At 48.5% G+C, this 17370-nt stretch overlaps 1 protein-coding gene across 1 annotated transcript; it reads right to left on the bottom strand.

The window, feature by feature from the left end:
• Positions 1–54: 54 nt before the first annotated feature.
• On the bottom strand, positions 55–7464 carry LOC116568704 (putative DBH-like monooxygenase protein 2). The gene is made up of 13 exons (XM_032304320.1): positions 7177–7464; positions 6140–6286; positions 5461–5622; positions 5157–5240; positions 4245–4412; positions 3948–4050; positions 3599–3765; positions 3181–3272; positions 2857–2953; positions 2656–2715; positions 1423–1553; positions 657–771; positions 55–366 (listed from the first exon to the last, which is right to left on the bottom strand). Exons 1-13 carry the CDS (start codon positions 7462–7464, stop codon positions 124–126), a joined length of 1857 nt encoding a protein of 618 aa, XP_032160211.1. The 3' UTR covers positions 55–123.
• Positions 7465–17370: the final 9906 nt, after the last annotated feature.

Raw genomic sequence — 17370 nt, 5'->3', positions numbered from 1 at the left:
GTCATGGGAAGGGGCACAGATAGGGGACATCGGAGAGCCCAAGCAGAGGGGAATTTCTGTATTTGATAATAAGAGGAAGGCAGAGCAGAGAGTAACCTGAGTATTTGAAATGAGGAGACAGTATCAGACTTCGACTTGCAGGGTGGCAAGAAGCCAAGAAAGAGCCCCCTGCCCAAACAAGAGGGCAGCCAGAGAGAGGCGCCTCAGGGTAGCAGTGCTGGAGCCCGAGAGGGCCACTGGTGCAGCCCTGAAGCCTGCAGGGGTTTTGTCCTGAGGCTCCACTTTGCCTCCAGAGGACTCCAAGCAGGGTCCCCGAGTCGTTGGGATGATGTCTGGAATCCAGCCTGTCGTGTTTTCCACCAATTCCTGCAGCACGTGGAAAATGAGAGAAAATGGGTAAAGACAGAATCCTCCCCCACTCATTTCCTTTTTTCAGCCTTTACTTGCTGATTCCCCAGTCTTTGCAGCCTCATAAACTAGCTGGGAGACCCCACCACCACTCCACAGTCCGGAGCAGCACCAGGGCATCTTTCTACTCCCCAGCCCCTCCTTCCTGACCCAGTGTTCCCACCTTTGTCATTCACCGGCTTCCTCCCTTCTTTTCCTGGCTTAGCCCAGTACCATCCCTAGAGGGTGCTGTCTCCTGGGACACTCACATCAATGGTCTTTATTATCACCATCTGCTGGGCCTCCTTGCAAGCTTTCTCAGCCTTCTTAATGTTCTCTGGGGTCCACTCAACATTGTTCATGGCCATCATGCCCTCCATGGGGCTGCCGTGGGTGGGGGAACACACGATGAGTTAGGGTCGACTTAAAGCTTTGACAAAATGCCTTCATGTTTGTTAGCATCATCTCCATGTTGGCATAAGCCAGAAGGAATGTCTCACGACTCAATAAGAAAACCACGAATTTGGCAGATGGAGAAACAGCAAAATTCACAGATGAGCAGTTTCTTTTAAAGTGAAAAAGTGAAACTCCTGACTCTTTAAAGAAGTGGTTCTTAATCTGGGAGCCTTGAAGTCCAAGAAGGTGGATTGAGGGATTCAGGGAACATGTAAAGGCCCTGAAATTGTGTGTGGAATGGGTGTGTTTGCACAGATATGCATTTTCCTGGAAAAGGAGTTTCAGGGCTTTCATCGAATCTTAGAGACAACCCTCACCCCTAAATAATTAAGGGTCATTACTTAATGACTTAAGAGTCTTTGACTGAGTGAGTAGCACATGAGATAAAGGCAGACAGAGAATTTGTATGTAAGGTATCTAACTCTTAGAGGTCAGTTCTTACCTGCTTTTCTGGATGATCTCATTGATATGGGGGTAAAAAAAAACCCTATTCTGTGTTATGTCAGAGCATTGAGAGGAGAGTCAGACCAAGACCCCTCCCACACACACTTGAAGTTCTTCTCTTCCAAGATGACTCACTCTGATACCTCCTCCCCAAGCTCATGGGCCACGTGGATGATGTCAGGGTACCCCATGCAGCTGGAGATATTATTTCGGGGATAGTAGAAGAGGAAGATGAGGCACATCTCATTAATGGTGCTGGGGCCCCCCTGAAGAAGAGAAGAGAGACAGAGATGGAACACAAAGTCACAAAGCAAGCAGAGAGAGGGGGACAAGGCACGTAGGAAATAGTGTAGGTGGTCATTCTACCAATGATGCTGTTTTCATTTTCCCTTAATCTACAACCAGCTGAATGAATGTTCATCTACTTCTTACACACCCTTTCCTTTCCCCTCCTCTCCTTCCAATTGGTGGACAGTTATTGATATTATTTACAAAGAAATAATATCTGCCCTGTCCTCTACATTTCCATGGCCTCTGCTCTGATTTGAAAAGACAAGATGGTTGAGAAAATGAGAGAAGATCTTGAGTTTCCTGAAAAAGTCACTCCCTTTTGATTTTCTCCAGGATTCCTCATCTCTATATGTCTAAAGCTGGACCTACTCAAATATGTCACATGTTCAGTTCACCATAGGAGGGTCTTACAGTTTTTCCCTGTGAATCCCCTTGTGCATGATCCCCATTTGTGTCTTACAGTATGTATCACTTTCTACTTTGCATAATAATAATACGTATGGCTGTAGTTTCTTCCTCAATAGCATGCAACTCCTTTGGAATCCTATAAGCACTGAGCCACTCTTGACACACAAAAAGGGCGGGGTTCCTTGTGACCATAACAACAACAGCTAACTCTAACTGAACATCTACTATAAGCCAGGAAAGGATCTAGATGTCTTATAAAGTTTAATCAACTCTTACAACAATTTTAAGAGGTACTATTATTAGTTCCTGTATGAATTAGGAGATTGAGGCACAAAGAGATTGAATAATTTATCTAATATTAGAAAGCTAGTGATTGTGCTGACATTTGGAACCAGGCATGGAGACCATGAGTCCATGCTCTGGTTTACTATAGCATGCTGTCTTCCCATGGTGTTATTGGTCATTGACAAGAAAAGTAGGGAATCCTTGTACACATCCTACAATCACAGGGATGTGAGAGCATGAAAAGCCCCATGTGAGTGGATAATAATATTGGAGGGAGAAAAAGGCTTCAGTTAGAATAATCAGAGTCACTCTATAGCCAAGGCCAGGGATGGGCTCTATTCTGAGCCCATTGTGCTTGACCATGGTGGGAAGGGAGGTACTTACAAAAGTCAAGGAGTCCCGGTCCAGCGTCTGGTAGTGACATTCCACCAGCAACTCATCTCCCTATTCAGAGTGAAACATGAAGGCTGAAAGTAAGACACAGAAAGACCTGTACAGCCTTAGAACCCTCTTGGCCAACAGTAATGACCTCTGATCCTGCCTCCCCTCCCTCAACTCCAGTCATGCCTTCCCACAGGCTCCCACCGGTTTGATCTCTGCTCGATAAGGTAAATCTCGAGTCTCCTGCAGATTGAAGTCATAAGAGTCATCTTTGCAGATTGTTCGGAGTTGTGCTCCATTTCTAGAGGGAACAAAGCAGTGTATGAGCTCATGCTGGGGGTGGGGGACTGGTTGCACATAAAACAGAAAACTTCTTCCACAGTCTTATTCTGACCACCTCTATTCTAGGGGTAGTTCCAGCTCCTCCTATCCCAACCAAGCATAACCTTATACTGCAGAATAAATAAGTATCCTCAAATTTGTTCCCATATGCAGATGGGAAAGCTTCAAGTCTATGTCTTCCCTTACCTGTATTGCACAGCCTGCAGAGCACGGCCAGCCAGATGTGTGTGAAGCAGGTAGCCATATACCTGTATGTCAGGCACTGGGGCCCCATTCATCTGTGATGGGGAGGAGACACGTCTGGTTTGCATCTTGTCCTGTTCCTCCATTTGCCTCCCTTAATAGTTGACACCTTCCTTGCATGAATGACAGGAGCCCCTTTCATTCTTCCTGGGCCCTCCTGGACCCCCTTCCCGCCCTACCTCACAGTCCCCAAAGCCCCAACTCTTTCCTTCTCTTGCATGATTCACGTTAGTGGTTCTCCTGAGCACCAGGTTGTAGTTATTGTCCAAGTCTCAGACTCAGGGTGTGTGTGCTTATGGACCAGCCCAGATCTGTGATGGGAAACAAGGAACCTCAGGGAAGGTGTGCCTCCCAGCTTCACCTCTTCAAACTTCTCTGTCTTACACAGCCCGTAGGACAGGAAGGACTCTGCGCCCGGGGGTATGAAGTGGATGGGGAAGGTGAAGAAGCCCAGCTGGAGGACCCCCATGTCATATTTGCGCAGCTGTGCGGTGTAGTATAATCGGATGCCCGAGGAGTCATAAATGCCTGGTGCGGAATGGAACAATGACAGAGGACAAGAGAGCTGGTCACAATGTGAGAACAAGAGGAAAGCTGGGACAGGGCTGTGACCAAAATGAGCCAGCGTGCAACCCACAGCAGCTTCCCAACACCTAAAAGAATCAGGAAGCTGCACCAGATTTTCCTCCATAAATGCTGTAGATACTTACCAGGAAGGTTGTGAAAATTGCTATAATGAATCTCCAGTCGGATCCACTGTGGGTCTAAGGGGGTGCCAATAGAGACACCCACATCATCTGGAAACTGGTAACTCTGTTGGATGAAAGCAGATCTGGCAGCAAGCAGGGCTGGGTGCTAGGTGCAGAGGCTGGGACCTGCCCATGTTTTCTGGCCCTCATCCCAGACCTCCACTGTCTCCTGGTCTGCCATCAATCCAGCAATCCCAGTCATCTGACAACATGCACCCCACCCCCTTAGCCACCTAGTTCCCTCATCACAGGACTCACTGTGCCCCCGACAGCCCAGCCCACGATGACCTGTGAGCAGAGGGAGAAGGCAGGGTCAGCTCCATAGCAGTCACTGATACCCGTGGGGAGAACACTGGCATTGCCACAAGCATACACCAGGATGTGATGCACCATCGTCTCATTGTGCACGAGCAGCTTGGGCTCAAACTGGGTGAGAGAAGGGGGCAGATCATGGTCAAGATCTTCTATGTCAAGTCCTATTCTCCCATCCTCTTTCCCCCAAATAAATCTATACCCATTTCCCACTTCTGTGTCTCTTTCTTTTCTATTTGTTCTCTGTTTTTCTTCCCCAACCCATCACTTACCCCCACTTTGTTTGACTTCTCTCTCAGCCCTCACCCTTTTAAACTCTTCCCCTGAGTGTACAACATATTAAATCTAGCCAAGAATATACCCAAGACTTCTGACTTTCCCTTAATAACCTCACCAGTCCACTATATCTGAGCACATGACTTGTTGGATTCTCCTCTAAAGAAAAAAAAAATGGCTCCCACACATTTGCTAGTTTTTGTAAGATCAAAATTAGAAATAACTCAACTGTGAAATCAGGTGACCATGTTGGAGTTCCCTCTGGCCAGATTTCACTAACCTGACAGCCCTTGGCCCTGTCCCCCGAGCCTGAACTTCCTCCTGGACCATGAGCACAATTCTAGGTCCAAGGTGGGGACTATACTTTGCTCTCTGGAAAAACTAATTGATGACCTTCAGCAAAATCTCTGCTGTATTGTGGGGCTCGTATAGAACAGTGCTGGGAGTTATAGTTTTGGACTCAGGAAAGCATGAAACTACTTCTCTTCAGCTTCTTCTCAGCAATTTTCTAAACACCATACCTTCATAGTTGACTGCCCACTGCACTGCTCAACTGCCTTAGCAATGTCTGGTTCACTGTACCTTGAAGATGTGATGCTTCTTGCTAACGATGGGGAGAGGGAGGAAGGTGCAGGCATATGTGGTGTCATCCTCTGGGATGAGGAACTGGAGAAGGACACATAAAGGCTGAGTTGGGTTGGAAATGAGGCTCTTAGAGAAGACAGGGGAGGGACAGACCAGCTTGGTGGTCCTCAGGGAATTATAGGAAGTCACGGTAACCTCAATTCAAGAAAACTACGAAGTATAGGTGCAAAAGGAGGATCTAAATTGAGTGGGAAGATGGGAAGGAGGCTTGGAGGTGGCTGGATGGGTAGAGGACTCTTACATCAGTGAGCTCCAAGTCATGGATGATGGTATCCTCAGGGACATCAAGGTCGTCAGGATGGACTATTTGTAGCAGGAAGATGGACTTGATAAAAGTACGGTCCCGATCCAGCTTCAGAGTGTCATCCAGGCCATAGGTGGCCAACACCCTTATGGTGTCACTCTGGAGGTGTCATAGGCATTAAGGTGCTACTGCCCGTGAATAGCACTTCGCAAACACCCACACCCAAGGACTGACACAAGCCACTTGCTCACATCTACACAGTGGAGTGGAAAGAGCTTCTGACTGGGGGGTCAGAACTGGTCAGGTTCTAGTTCTACCTCAGGGGCCAACTTGCTGGAAACATTGAGCAAGTCACATTTCCTCTTGATGCCTATGTCCACATCTGAGAAATGACACTCTAAAGTTCAGTGAAATCAAGGAAGGTTCTTGGAGAGGGGAGCCAGGGAGGTTGGGGTGGGTGCTTAATCCATGGGGGAATCACTCTGCAGAGGGCTTGTGGATTTGTAGAGGGGCACAACTGGGGCGGTGCCTGGAAATGTGGAGAGGGACAGAATCCCTGGGAACTGTGACCATTGCCTAAGACACATGCATGCTCTAGATTGGGGTTGACTCCACATCCCTGAAAGGAAAAGCTGCTTACAGTTGAATGCTTCTCCCCCCTCCCTTCCTGTTTTACCGTAATGTCTTGGTCATGAGGATCACAGGAGCGGAAGGGCCTAGAGAAGCGCATGGTGGTGTAGACGGCGTCTTCCATCAGCCCCTGCAACTCAGCATCCTGGCTCCCGTCCTCCTCTAGGGTGTCTTCATCCACCAGGTGCTGATCCTGGGGTCCAGTGAATATCAAAGAGTAAGAACAGGAAGCCCCAATTATCACGACTTTGGAGAAGCTGGTGTCCCCTTAGTAACCCCAAGGTACTAAATTAGCAGAATCTGGTCCTTTATTTCATAGCTTGCTCTTGGAACAGAGCATGGCATAGGACGGATCCCTGGGGCAGAGGGATACACAGTGTCTGATGGGGTTTCGCCACTTGGCCTTGATTTACTTTTCCTGTTCCAAATCTCAAGTCAATAAATCCTAGTGTTCCTCTATCTCCAGCCCTTGACAGTTCCTTACGCTCTGAAGTCTCTATGCTATTTGTCCTCTCTTGTGGCTCATAACATTGACACTTACCCATTTAAATGCAGTTCCTGTGGGTGAGATTGGGAGAAATGGGTGGGCTGCTTTTTCATCTGTAAAATGGGGTAGTAATCATGTACCTCATAGTGAGGCTGTGAGGTTTAACATGGGAAGATTTGGAAACAATGCCTGGTTGATCAAGAGTATGTAACAATGTTAAGCTATTATTACTGTAGCTGCTGCTGTGGATATTAGACCACTGCCTGTTGTTGCCCACCTGACTGAGTTTAACAGAAATTAGGGCTGAAGACTTGGTCTCAGGTAACATTGACCCTCCCTATTGACCTGTAGTTAGTGGTGTAGGACTCTTTCAGTCCAGTGGTTCCAATCCCTAGCATCTTAGGGGCATGCAGTCCAGAAGACCTAGTTTGAAACTCTTCAATGGACCATTTCTGTAAGGAGAGATCAGTACTCAGCTGGTGTTCTGGGCATGTGCCTGGATAAGTTTGGAAAATGTGGATCCTTCCTGGACCCAGAGATATCCTCAACCCAGCAAGAGACCTTCATCCTTGGAAAGGAATCACCTTCAGACTTACCGAGAAATAGACGTTGCCATCAGGCAAGACTCCTCCAACAACCAGATCACTCCCCACTCTGGTGTAGCGATTTGTGACACCCAGGCCCACCCAGCCAGTTGTCCGGACCTGCAGCTCAAAAGTGATGATCTCTGCCTCAAGGTCAAAGTCCCAGCGCAGGAAAATGACATTGGAAGGGTCTAGGAACCTGGAATAACGCAGGCGAGATGTGGGGCCAAGGCGTTTGCCTTGGGAGGAGGCCACCAGGGCCATAAGTAGGAGAAGCCTGAAGAGCAGGGCACAGGTCATGGCTCCTGGGGTCTGGAGCATCTCTCCTACAGACGGACACTCAAGAAGTATGGGTTTATATGTGCCTCTACCTGTGCCAGGCCCCGTGCCATGGGGGAGGGACAGACTGGGGCTCTTCTGATCTGATTATCCTCTGGATTCAGAGTGGTGCCACTTACATAACTCTGGAGGCGTGGGGTGCCCAGTGAGGGTGCAGAGCAGAGTGCTCTTGTCCCAGAGCAGGGACTTGACATGAAATTCTCAGGAGAAGGTCCTTAGACTCTTCTACCCCAACCCATGACAGGGTCCTCCCTGGGTTTGGTTTTTCCCTGCTGTTCTCCCCTTGTCTCTATTTCTCTCTCTTTCTTTCCTTGTCTCTATCTCTCTCTCTCTCTCCCTTTCTGCACCCTCCATCCCCATATCCTTGGATGTCCTTACGGAGCACTCTGCTCTCCGGCACCTGCCCCAGGCCCCAGCTTTTATGGGCATTTTCTATATCTGGACCTGGGGCATAGCCGGGGGCGAGGGCGAGACTGACGACATGCAGCAGAGGAAGGAGAGAAGTTTCTGAGGGGGTGTTCGGGGAAGGCTATGATTGCCATCTCCCGGAGGAGTCTTTGCTACTAATCCCTGGAAGGACACATAGAGGTGAAGGAGCCATAATCAGCTTTCCAGATGGGCAAGTCTGGGTCAGCCCTGAGTTTCTGCGTATTCCTGGGGAGCGACAAGGAGGAGGAGGAGGGTGGGGAGGGGAAGAAGAGGGAGAGAACGGGAGACAAATGTAAACGGGCCCTTGGGGTCAGTGGCGCTCTACCTTTCCCTCCATGAATTGCCTGCCAGACAAGTCACATTTAGTGATTCTCACGCCACTGGGGGCTTGGCCCAGGGTCCCCACCGACAAGGGCTTCGGTTTTCAAACCATGAAAGCACAGAAGGAATGTTAGAATATTAGAACACCAGAGTGGAAAGGAATTTAGGTTCACTCAATTTTTAGATGAGGCAAAGGAAATACCAAGCGGTAACAGGAGTAGTGCCTGATCCCCCAGGCAGTCAGAGGCGGAACTAACACCGGCACACAGGGGATCTGCCCCCCCAGACCAGCGCTCTTTCCATTATTTGCTTAGGTTACAGACAACCGAAGGGTGCCCAGCTGCCAGAAGTGCTTTCCTGCCACGGCTTGCCCTGGTAGAGGGAGTTGTCATCTGCTGACTGCTTCTTAGGGAGGGGACACACACATCTCATTGTATGCCTGGCGTTTTTTGTTTTTTGTTTTTAAAGATTTCATTTATTTATTTGACAGAGATCACAAGTAGGAAGAGAGGCAGGCAGAGAGAGAGGGGAAGCAGGCTCCCTGCCAAGCAGAGAGCCCAATGTGGGGCTTGATCCTAGGACCCTGAGATCGTGATCTGATCCGAAAGCAGAGGCTTAACCCACTGAGCCCCCCGGGCACCGCCTGGCGTTTTTTCTATCCAATTTCTGACACAGCTGAGCCAAAGCTGGAAATCACTTCACTGACCCCAGTGTCTTTTCTGCAACAGAGAATGGAGAGGCTCTGAAAAGTTAACAAGGACATGCGCCTGGGAGGCATCCCCCAGCCCAGAAACCGGACCACACATCACAGAGGCACTCAGCTCCAACCGCGGGGGTCAGGGCCTGGAGCATCTGTTGATGCCTCCATCCGGGGCATGCATCCTCTTTGCATTTTCTACTGAGTTCATCAAAGCTGGTAAGGCCCCAGCTGAGATTGTTGGCTGCTCCCCTGAGCACCTGAGTAGAAACTGGGGTGCAGTGGGAGGAAAAAAACCTATCTCCCAAGGCAGCAGCCATCATGCGAACTCTGGGCATGGGAGCAGGGAGGTCGGCCCAGGATGGGAGCAGGGCCAGGACAGGAGGAGGAGCTGGGGAGGCACTGACCTTGAGGAGCAGGAATCCAGGGAGGAGATAACAGGCGTGTCAGAGACACTCTGATCCCAATCGCCTTTGGGGATTAAGGCAAAGGGAGGGAGCGACAGGGAGACAGGTCGGCCAGCCCTGTAAACCAAGATGGAGCCAGAATCCCTTATCCCGAAATCTGTCTACCTGCCAGAGCGCCTGCCTGAGGGAGGGAGCTGCGAGCCAGTGCCTACAGCCTCAGGGTTTCTGCTGGTGGGCTCCCTCTGGGCACCCACTGCGCTTTTCTCTCCCTGTTCACCTCTCCCGGACCAGCCACACTTTGCTCCCCTCTTCCAGAGCCTGTCCCTGATTCCCAGAGTCACTCTCTCCACTGTGACCTCAGACTGCAAGGCACGTGGCTTGCCAAGGTGAGGATGACTCTGTGTGGGCACATACGCATTTCTAGTGTTCAGGACGTGTGATTTGGGCAATGCTTCCCAGAGCGTCATCCCCCGCCCTCTCTGGAGAGAAGAGGTTGGGAAGAGGTAAGAGAGCAAAAGCCAAAAGAGAAGCAGCACATGTTCCTCGGCATGCCGGGAGATGGACATTTTGTGCACGATTAGATCATGCTCATTTGAAGTCGCCTGATATGAAAATATTAACAAACCCACTTTCTACCCAAAATTGTACATAATGAAAATGAGCATCTTAAAATTAAAAAAAAAAAATCCAGAACCACAGAGATTGCAAAGCTATGAAGACAACTGAATTAGAACCTGTATTATGTTGTCAGCACGCAGCATCAGTAACTGTTGTTCTTTGCTAGAACCACATGAACCGTATTGTGGTAAGTATTTATATGTCAGCAGATTAACAAAAATATTGAATCTGGGAGGCGCAAAGCCCCAGGACGTCAGGCCACAGCTGTTCCCCGATGTGTCAGCTCCCCGGAGTGATGGGTCCGTGATCTCACCTGGCTCCATCCAGCTCCCTTCTTCCCTCATCAAGGGCCCTGTAAGGCTCAGACTCCACACTGGGAGCACTGGGGTGAATACACTGCGATCCCAGGTCTTGAAATAGTAAAGTCTGGTTGCTAGACCCTATGTGTCCCCATGTTTTTGCCTGTCATATGTTGAGGATGAACAGAGGGTCTTTTTTTTTTTTTTAGAAGATTTATTTATTTATTTTAGAGAGAGAGAGAGAAAGAGAGAGAGGGAACATGAGTCGGAGAGACAGGGAGAGGGAGAGAGAACCTCAAGCAGACTCCCTGCTGAGCGAGGACCCTGATGCAGGGCTCCATCCCAGGACCCTGAGGTCATGACCTGAGCTGAGACCAAGTTAACTGATTCCACCACCCAGGTGCCCTGAGAGGGTTTTTTTTGTTTTTTTTTTTGTTTTGTTTTTTTAAATCTAATATCCCAGATCACTGGTTTCCAAACTTTCTAGAAAACGATTCCTCTTGCCAATGTTAGAAAGCTATGAGAACTTGTGATTTTCATCTCAGCTGATGACTAAGAGAGAGATAAAGGGAGGTAAATCCTGCCATAAATTCTGTCATATGTAAATTGAACTGGCAATTTACCACTGACGTGACAGAAGTCAACTCACTAAGGACTCCGTCTGTGCCAAACTGTATTCCAAGAGTTTTTTTTGTGGTCGGATCTATTGACTCCTATGAAATCACTCTATTATCTTCATCTCAAGCTAGGTAAACTGAGTCTGAAGTCCGAGAACTAGGTAGTGCCAGCCCTGGGCCTTGTCAGGAAAATGAAACCAAAAATCAGAACTCTTCTCAACACAGGAAACCTCTCCCTGGAAGTAGAAAAGAAAGAAAGCAGTCTTATTATTGAATAAGCATTAAATCAGAATGTGATATATATACATCTCAGGCATTTGGTTAGGTTGGTGCAAAGACAGGCAGAAATCCCAGCCTTTTGTATAGGCCATCAGACACAACCCATTACACACACATTCTCGAGATAAGGGACAACCGGTCCTCAAAGCAGAGGCTGAGGAGGACATCCCGGAGGCCCTTGCTAACTGGGGGTCCCATCCAGGTTTACCCGGAGGGCAAGTCAGCTTGCCCTATCTTTCCGGCAGGGCATAATTTTACATCTTAGTGTGAGTCATGCACTCTAAATTAGGTTAGGCTCACTTTGTTGTTCGTATTTCAAAGAGATTCATTGCAGGTCCTGGAGAAAAACATTTCTGGGTGACTTACATATATTTCAAAGAAAGAGAGAACTTATAATTACAAGTTTTCTAAAGTAAATGTTCTAAGAAAATGGACAGGAGGTAAGTCTCTTCCCTTATTTCCAACAGGGCTAATTAAGTCTCTTATATTTAATTTGTTAGTTGACCTTACAGAGGAGAACACGGGAATCGGAAATGTGAGCCCACTGTGTGCTGCCCAGGAAGGCCTCGGAGCGGTCTCTGTGCGTGTGTGAGGCACACGGGGAGGGCGGTCTTCACTCAATCTAGCCGCCAGCTCGCTTGCACTGAGATGTTTGAACCCCTTGTGAAGACGTGCGGTGCAGATTCTCTGGAGAGGGTGCAGGCTACGTACCTTCAGTAAGGCACTCCGTGAAGCTGGGGAGTGTGCACCTGTCTGTGTTAGGGCCGTTGGCATGCAGGAAACAGGAAACCCCATGGGGTTTGAAACTCAGTGAAACAATGAGATAAAATGTTGAGCTTCCTGGAAAAGCCCCTTTCTTTTGAGTTTCAGGCCTAGAGTGTCAGCTACTAATTGTCACCTTAGAGACCCTCATCCTGCTCTTCTGGCCCTGTCCCGCTGCCTTGCCGGAGAAAGCCTGTGGGGCCAGGGAATGGGACCGCCATCCATTCTGTGGGTCTGGGTGCTCGTGGCTACCATGAGTACAGGTCAGAGGCCAGGCAGAAAAAGCCAGTCCATGGGTTGGGGGAGGGAAAGAGGGACAGAAAGTTTTGCTCCCAGGTCCCAGCCTTGCTAAGAGCCTCGCTGGCATAGCAGCCCTGGAGAAAGCACTCCTTCTGTTCCCAGGAGTCTGCTTCTGGCATTGCTCATGCCTCCCCCCACCCCAACTTTGGGGTTTGGCTGCAGCTGATTATTTGCAGGAGTTACTTTATGTGCGGGAACTTTAGCCTGGCCTGACTGTGTATTTCAGGTGCCCTGGCGAGCTTGGTGGAGCAAAGGCCCAGGTGGGTCCCGGTAGCTCGTGGACAGGCTAAAACCCTGCACTGCATCCTGAGGAATTCCCAGTACCCCTGGATGAGCTGGTACCAACAGGACCTGCAGGGGTCACTACAGGTGCTGGCCACTCTGCGGAGTCCTGGGGAGGAGGAGGTTGTGTCCGTTCCTGGAGCAGATTATCGGGTCAGGCGGGTCAACAGCACAGATCTGAGGCTGCATGTGACCAATGTGACCCAGGGCCTCTACTGCACCTGCCGTACACACAGTGAGAGACCCCCCCCTTGGACGAGTGAACACAAACCACCCCGGGCGCCGACCACAGACCCAACCTCCTCCTTCGCCCCGACCCCCTACGCTGCTCTACATCCCCTGTTGCCTCTTCTCTACAAGCGACTCTTCCTGCAGCTTTCCCATGCCCTTCTGGGAGGGCTCAGCCTGCCCGGCACAGCGATTTAACCACCAGTTCAACCTCTGAAGGGCTTCGTTGCAGACCTTGCTCTGCCCCTTGGAAGGTTTGGGAAAGACTTCATCTCCCCGAACCCTGGTTTCTGTGCCTGTAAGTACAGACAGTAACTCGACCCAGCTCAGAGGCTTGCTATTAGGATCAAACGGCAGGACTCTCCACGGTATGCCCACGTAGCAAACGGATGCTTCTTAATACCGGCGTCAACGCCCAGAGGGGTGCTGGAAAGAAACCTGGAGAAATCCTGAGGGCTCAGAAAGGAGGAAGAGGGAGTATCTCAGAGCGTAGCCCCTCACTCACACCCCTAGAATAAACACCCACTTCTTCAATTTGATCCCCATACTTGGTGCTCGCCACCACCTAAACGTCTCAGCCCCCCACCCCCATCTCAAGCTGATCTTTTAAAAAAGTAAGCTCTTCAGAGAGAGCCTGACCTAGAGAGGACCAGGGTCTGGATCCACGGTGAGGGCTCCCCAAACATTGATGCAGCAGCCACGGCTCAGAACTGGGTCTGCTACCTGAGCAAGGCCATGCGTGGAGTGAGGGTGGAGCAGGGAGGCTCAGCTCCCAGGGGAATGGCCCAGAAGCAGCAGGCAGGTGCCCAGGGAGAGAAGCCCTACTCCCGGGAGGCCGCAGAGACGGGCAGCCAGAAGGCGGCTGTAACGGCTCCACTCTGCTTCTAGCTAGGAGCAGCTCTCTCCCAGAGCGTGTGGACCAGATGAGCAGGTAACTGGGAGCCAGGGGAGAGGGGTGAATGAGAAGTCATTTCGAAGCGCAGTCTCTGATGAGGGTCTGGGGTTCTGGGGTTCCAGAGCGGCAGGCAAGCTCACTTCTTCAGGGCTTGCGGAGAGGGAGCAATTTTGTCCACCAGGGGGCGCCATCGGCCCATAGTTCTCCATGATCCGCTCAGACAGGGTCTGGCGTGGATGACAGGTGTGTCTTCTCTCACCGCCCCCCTACCTCCACTCAGGTGTTATGGTGAACACCTGCCCAGCTCTAGAGGACTACAGCAGTCATGGGGAGCAGGTCTAGAGCCTGGCCAGAGTTCTGGAGACAAATGGATACCTGTGTTCTCTCCTCCCTCCAGGAAAGGTACCGCTGGGAACGCCCTCACTGGGAAATCCTTGGTCCCAGGCCACCGAGAGGCTGTTAAATACAGAGATGGCCGGGCAGAGAGCCCTGGACCACCTGTTCTTAAGAAATGCCGAGGTCTACTGCTAGCAGCTCTGGAAACAGCTACAGCTGAGCGCCCTCACCAGAGCGATGGAAGACACCATTACTCTGATGAACCCCTTGAACTTCCGTCCCTGGGAGCTCGGTGGACACTACCCAGATGCCTCCCTGCTCACTTGGACCATGAACTATGCCTTAATACCACCGCCTAGACCCTTAATTCCTTGGTGATTAAACTAGTTCCCCTAGATTGGCAGATGTTAAGGGCCCAAACAATGCTTTTGGATTGGATTATGTTATTTAACCGTTGTTATCCACATAGGAAATACTGGTCTCTGTGATGTAGTCTCTTGTCCGCAGGCTGGTGTGAGGGATTCATCCATGCCTCTGGGAAGCATATTTAAAGCATATTTAAACTTTATTTTTTTCATCCAATACTTTCAAGTGCCCTATTAGACAAGTACTACCAAGTTTTTTGTATTTTATTTTTGTTTTTGTTTTCATAGGGAAACGGGTATGTGACACCTGAGCGACCTAGCCAGCACTCAAATACAGGAATTCTGAGTCAGACCTGTGACTCTCAGTACGCCATGATGCTGCCTTGTTGAGTAATGAATATATTGTCACTGCAACGAGGGAGGTGTGACGTGGCAGGCATCTCTGTCCCTTCCAGAAAGGCAGCGCCCTTCATGTTGCAGACGTGGTCAAAGAGGACAAGGACGTCCACATGTGATGTGGCAACAGGTCAGGTGAGCATCCTGAAAAGACACTCAGTGGCCCCACAGATGCGTCCTAGGGTTCAACAGGTCCAGATGGGAATAGACAGAATTATACTAATTGCACCCAGTCCTTTGGAGGGGAAAGTAACATAGGTTATGATTGTGTAAGTTGGATTCTGCTCTGTCGTATCGCCGTAGTTTGGATTCGTTTTAAGGTCACGGACTTCTAGGGCTGCCAGGTGAGTATCATTACCTAAGACAACCATCTCTCTGTTCTCATTTGTCTTAGTCATCCTCTCAATTAATCAATACGTGCGTAGAATACCCACTCCGTTTTCAGTATTTTAACAAATATGGTGTGAACTTTCGAGAAATATGAGGCATGTTTTCTCTTTACCCATCTTCTTACTTTCCATATTCCTCGGAGAACAGAAAGCATAAGCTCAAAGTTTCACCTGTAGGATGAGTGTCTTTTTTATAATTCAGATTCCTGAGCCCTGAACAGAAACATAGCCCATATTTATGGCCCCTACGCTATCATTTCAGGCCCCTGAGCAGGAGAGCCAGCATGGATCTAATGTGAAGGTAGGGGCTTAGACAGAGGTGGGCTTGGGAAGAGAGAGTTCATAATGGGTTAATAATTAGAGCTTCAGGATCCGTGCAAGTCTTTTGAGTTTAAGCACACATCCATCCATAACACACTAATGAGGCTTGTTAAGAATAAACTGTATTAACTGGGTTTGGTAGACAATGAATCCCAGCATGGATTAACAATTAGCTAAACTGAGGAGAACGTATAGAATGCCAGAAAACTTAATAAAGTAATATAATAGCTAAGACTGTGAATTTAAACTTACTTTTCTACTTTTGTTTTTTTCTCCTCCTTATATCCAATGAATTGGATTTCTGAAATCAGGGAAACACTTCAAAAAGAAAGCAACCTTATCTGGCAATTGCCTATCTAAGTGATACTACAATGTACTTATCTTGCAATTATAGTTTTAGACCTCTACCCAAATAAATACAATGACGTTGCAAAACTTCCTTTATGTATTTTATACCTAAGGGCTTTTCCCATGCAGGCTGGGAAAGGCACAGGTGCCTAACACCTGAAGAAGGGGAACATATATTGGTAAATTCTATCAGAATGTTCTTTTGCTCTCTATCATTGCTCTTGCTTGGAATATGTTCTTGAGGCAAACGTAGTCTGCAGTTCAAATTTGCTATGTATGATATTCTCCAGCTAGACACCTGTGTGGAGAAAATTGTCTTTGCTTGAAATGGTAATATCAAAATATCACTCTTTGTATTATTTGTATTTAGTGAATTTGATTTTAAAAAGTACTGTACTAGTAAATAAATGAGGTCATCAGCAAAAAAAAAAAAGAATGTTCTTTGGCTCTCAGATATAACCTGATTGATTGATTGATTGATTGATTTATCTGTGTGTGTGTGTTGTGTGTGTGTGTGTGTGTGTGTGTGTCCATGAAAATAGTTTCCATCCTAAATGAATAAAAATAAACTCAGATGTGAAGAAATGGCAACAGATGAGCAGTAATCCTTTGCAAAGATTAAGGAGGATCATCATATATTGAATGCCTACTATATGCTGAATATTATGCTCCATGACTTACACAAATTATCCTATTTACTTCCAACAATCTGGAAGAGTATTATCGGTCCCGTTTTAGAAATAAACTAAAACAAGACAGGTTAAATTCCTTAATACCTGAGGACCTACAGCTCATAGCTGTGGAAGTTGGGATTACACACAAAATTAGATCCCAAACCTGCGCTCTTTCAGCACTGCTAAGCCCAAGATCATCCTTCTGTGGCTCTAGAAGTGAGATAAACTCACACTGGAGGGACAGATGGTGGAAATCAGAGTGGGGGAATAGCAGTCACAAGGGAGAGTCAGCTAAACTGACAGCAAAGCATATTGAAGTGAAGGTGGAAGGGAATTCAGAGCTGGTGGCCAGCAGAGGGGTAGCAGGCCTGCAAGCTATATGGACAGCAGTCAGCAGCAGGCCTCCTGGGGGTCCACAGCAGCATCTGCACAGGGTTAGGTAGAGTCTTAGGCTTATAGGAGCTGGGGAATCAGACAAGGTTGTCGAGACAAAGACAGCATTAACGGAACTGGGATTAAAAGAAGGGGTGGGGGAGAAGAGGGAGCTTCCCTGCAGGAATAGAACAGAAGCCCAGTCTCTAAAATTGGGCTATTTGGGTAGAAAAGTATAACAGCAGTTTGGCTTGGTGACGAGCTAAACTTCTTCTAACCAAGGATAAAACTGGAGCCCCATCTTGGGCTGCTATTGTAGATGGGGCACTCGAGATTATAGGTGTGCCAACTAAATGGCTCAAGGTAGGAGTCTGGGGCTACAGAGAGCCAGACAAAAGCAAGTTTAGATGTGCATTTTATAGCTGAAGCAAATCCCGCATGTGATTTACATTATTTACAATAATCTCTTAAAAACAAACCGACAGCAGACAACAAATCATAGACTGGGCAAGAGAGACAATGAGGAACATCG

Source organism: Mustela erminea, chromosome 11 (assembly GCF_009829155.1).
Source record: "Mustela erminea isolate mMusErm1 chromosome 11, mMusErm1.Pri, whole genome shotgun sequence".
Taxonomy (NCBI): Eukaryota; Metazoa; Chordata; class Mammalia; order Carnivora; family Mustelidae; genus Mustela; species Mustela erminea.
Note: the sequence above shows the minus strand (reverse complement) of the source record. Positions and strands in the feature narration are given on the sequence as shown.

What these genes read in the sequence shown, in the direction of transcription:
- LOC116568704 (XM_032304320.1), bottom strand. Translation starts at nt 7,464, where the DNA reads ATGACCTGTGCCCTGCTCTTCAGGCTTCTCCTACTTATGGCCCTGGTG. An exon ending in AGACAGAGAAGTTTGAAGAG is followed by an intron (nt 3,273 to 3,598) that starts GTGAAGCTGGGA and finishes TCCCCATCACAG; the next exon opens with ATGAATGGGGCCCCAGTGCC. An exon ending in TGATAATAAAGACCATTGAT is followed by an intron (nt 367 to 656) that starts GTGAGTGTCCCA and finishes CACGTGCTGCAG; the next exon opens with GAATTGGTGGAAAACACGAC.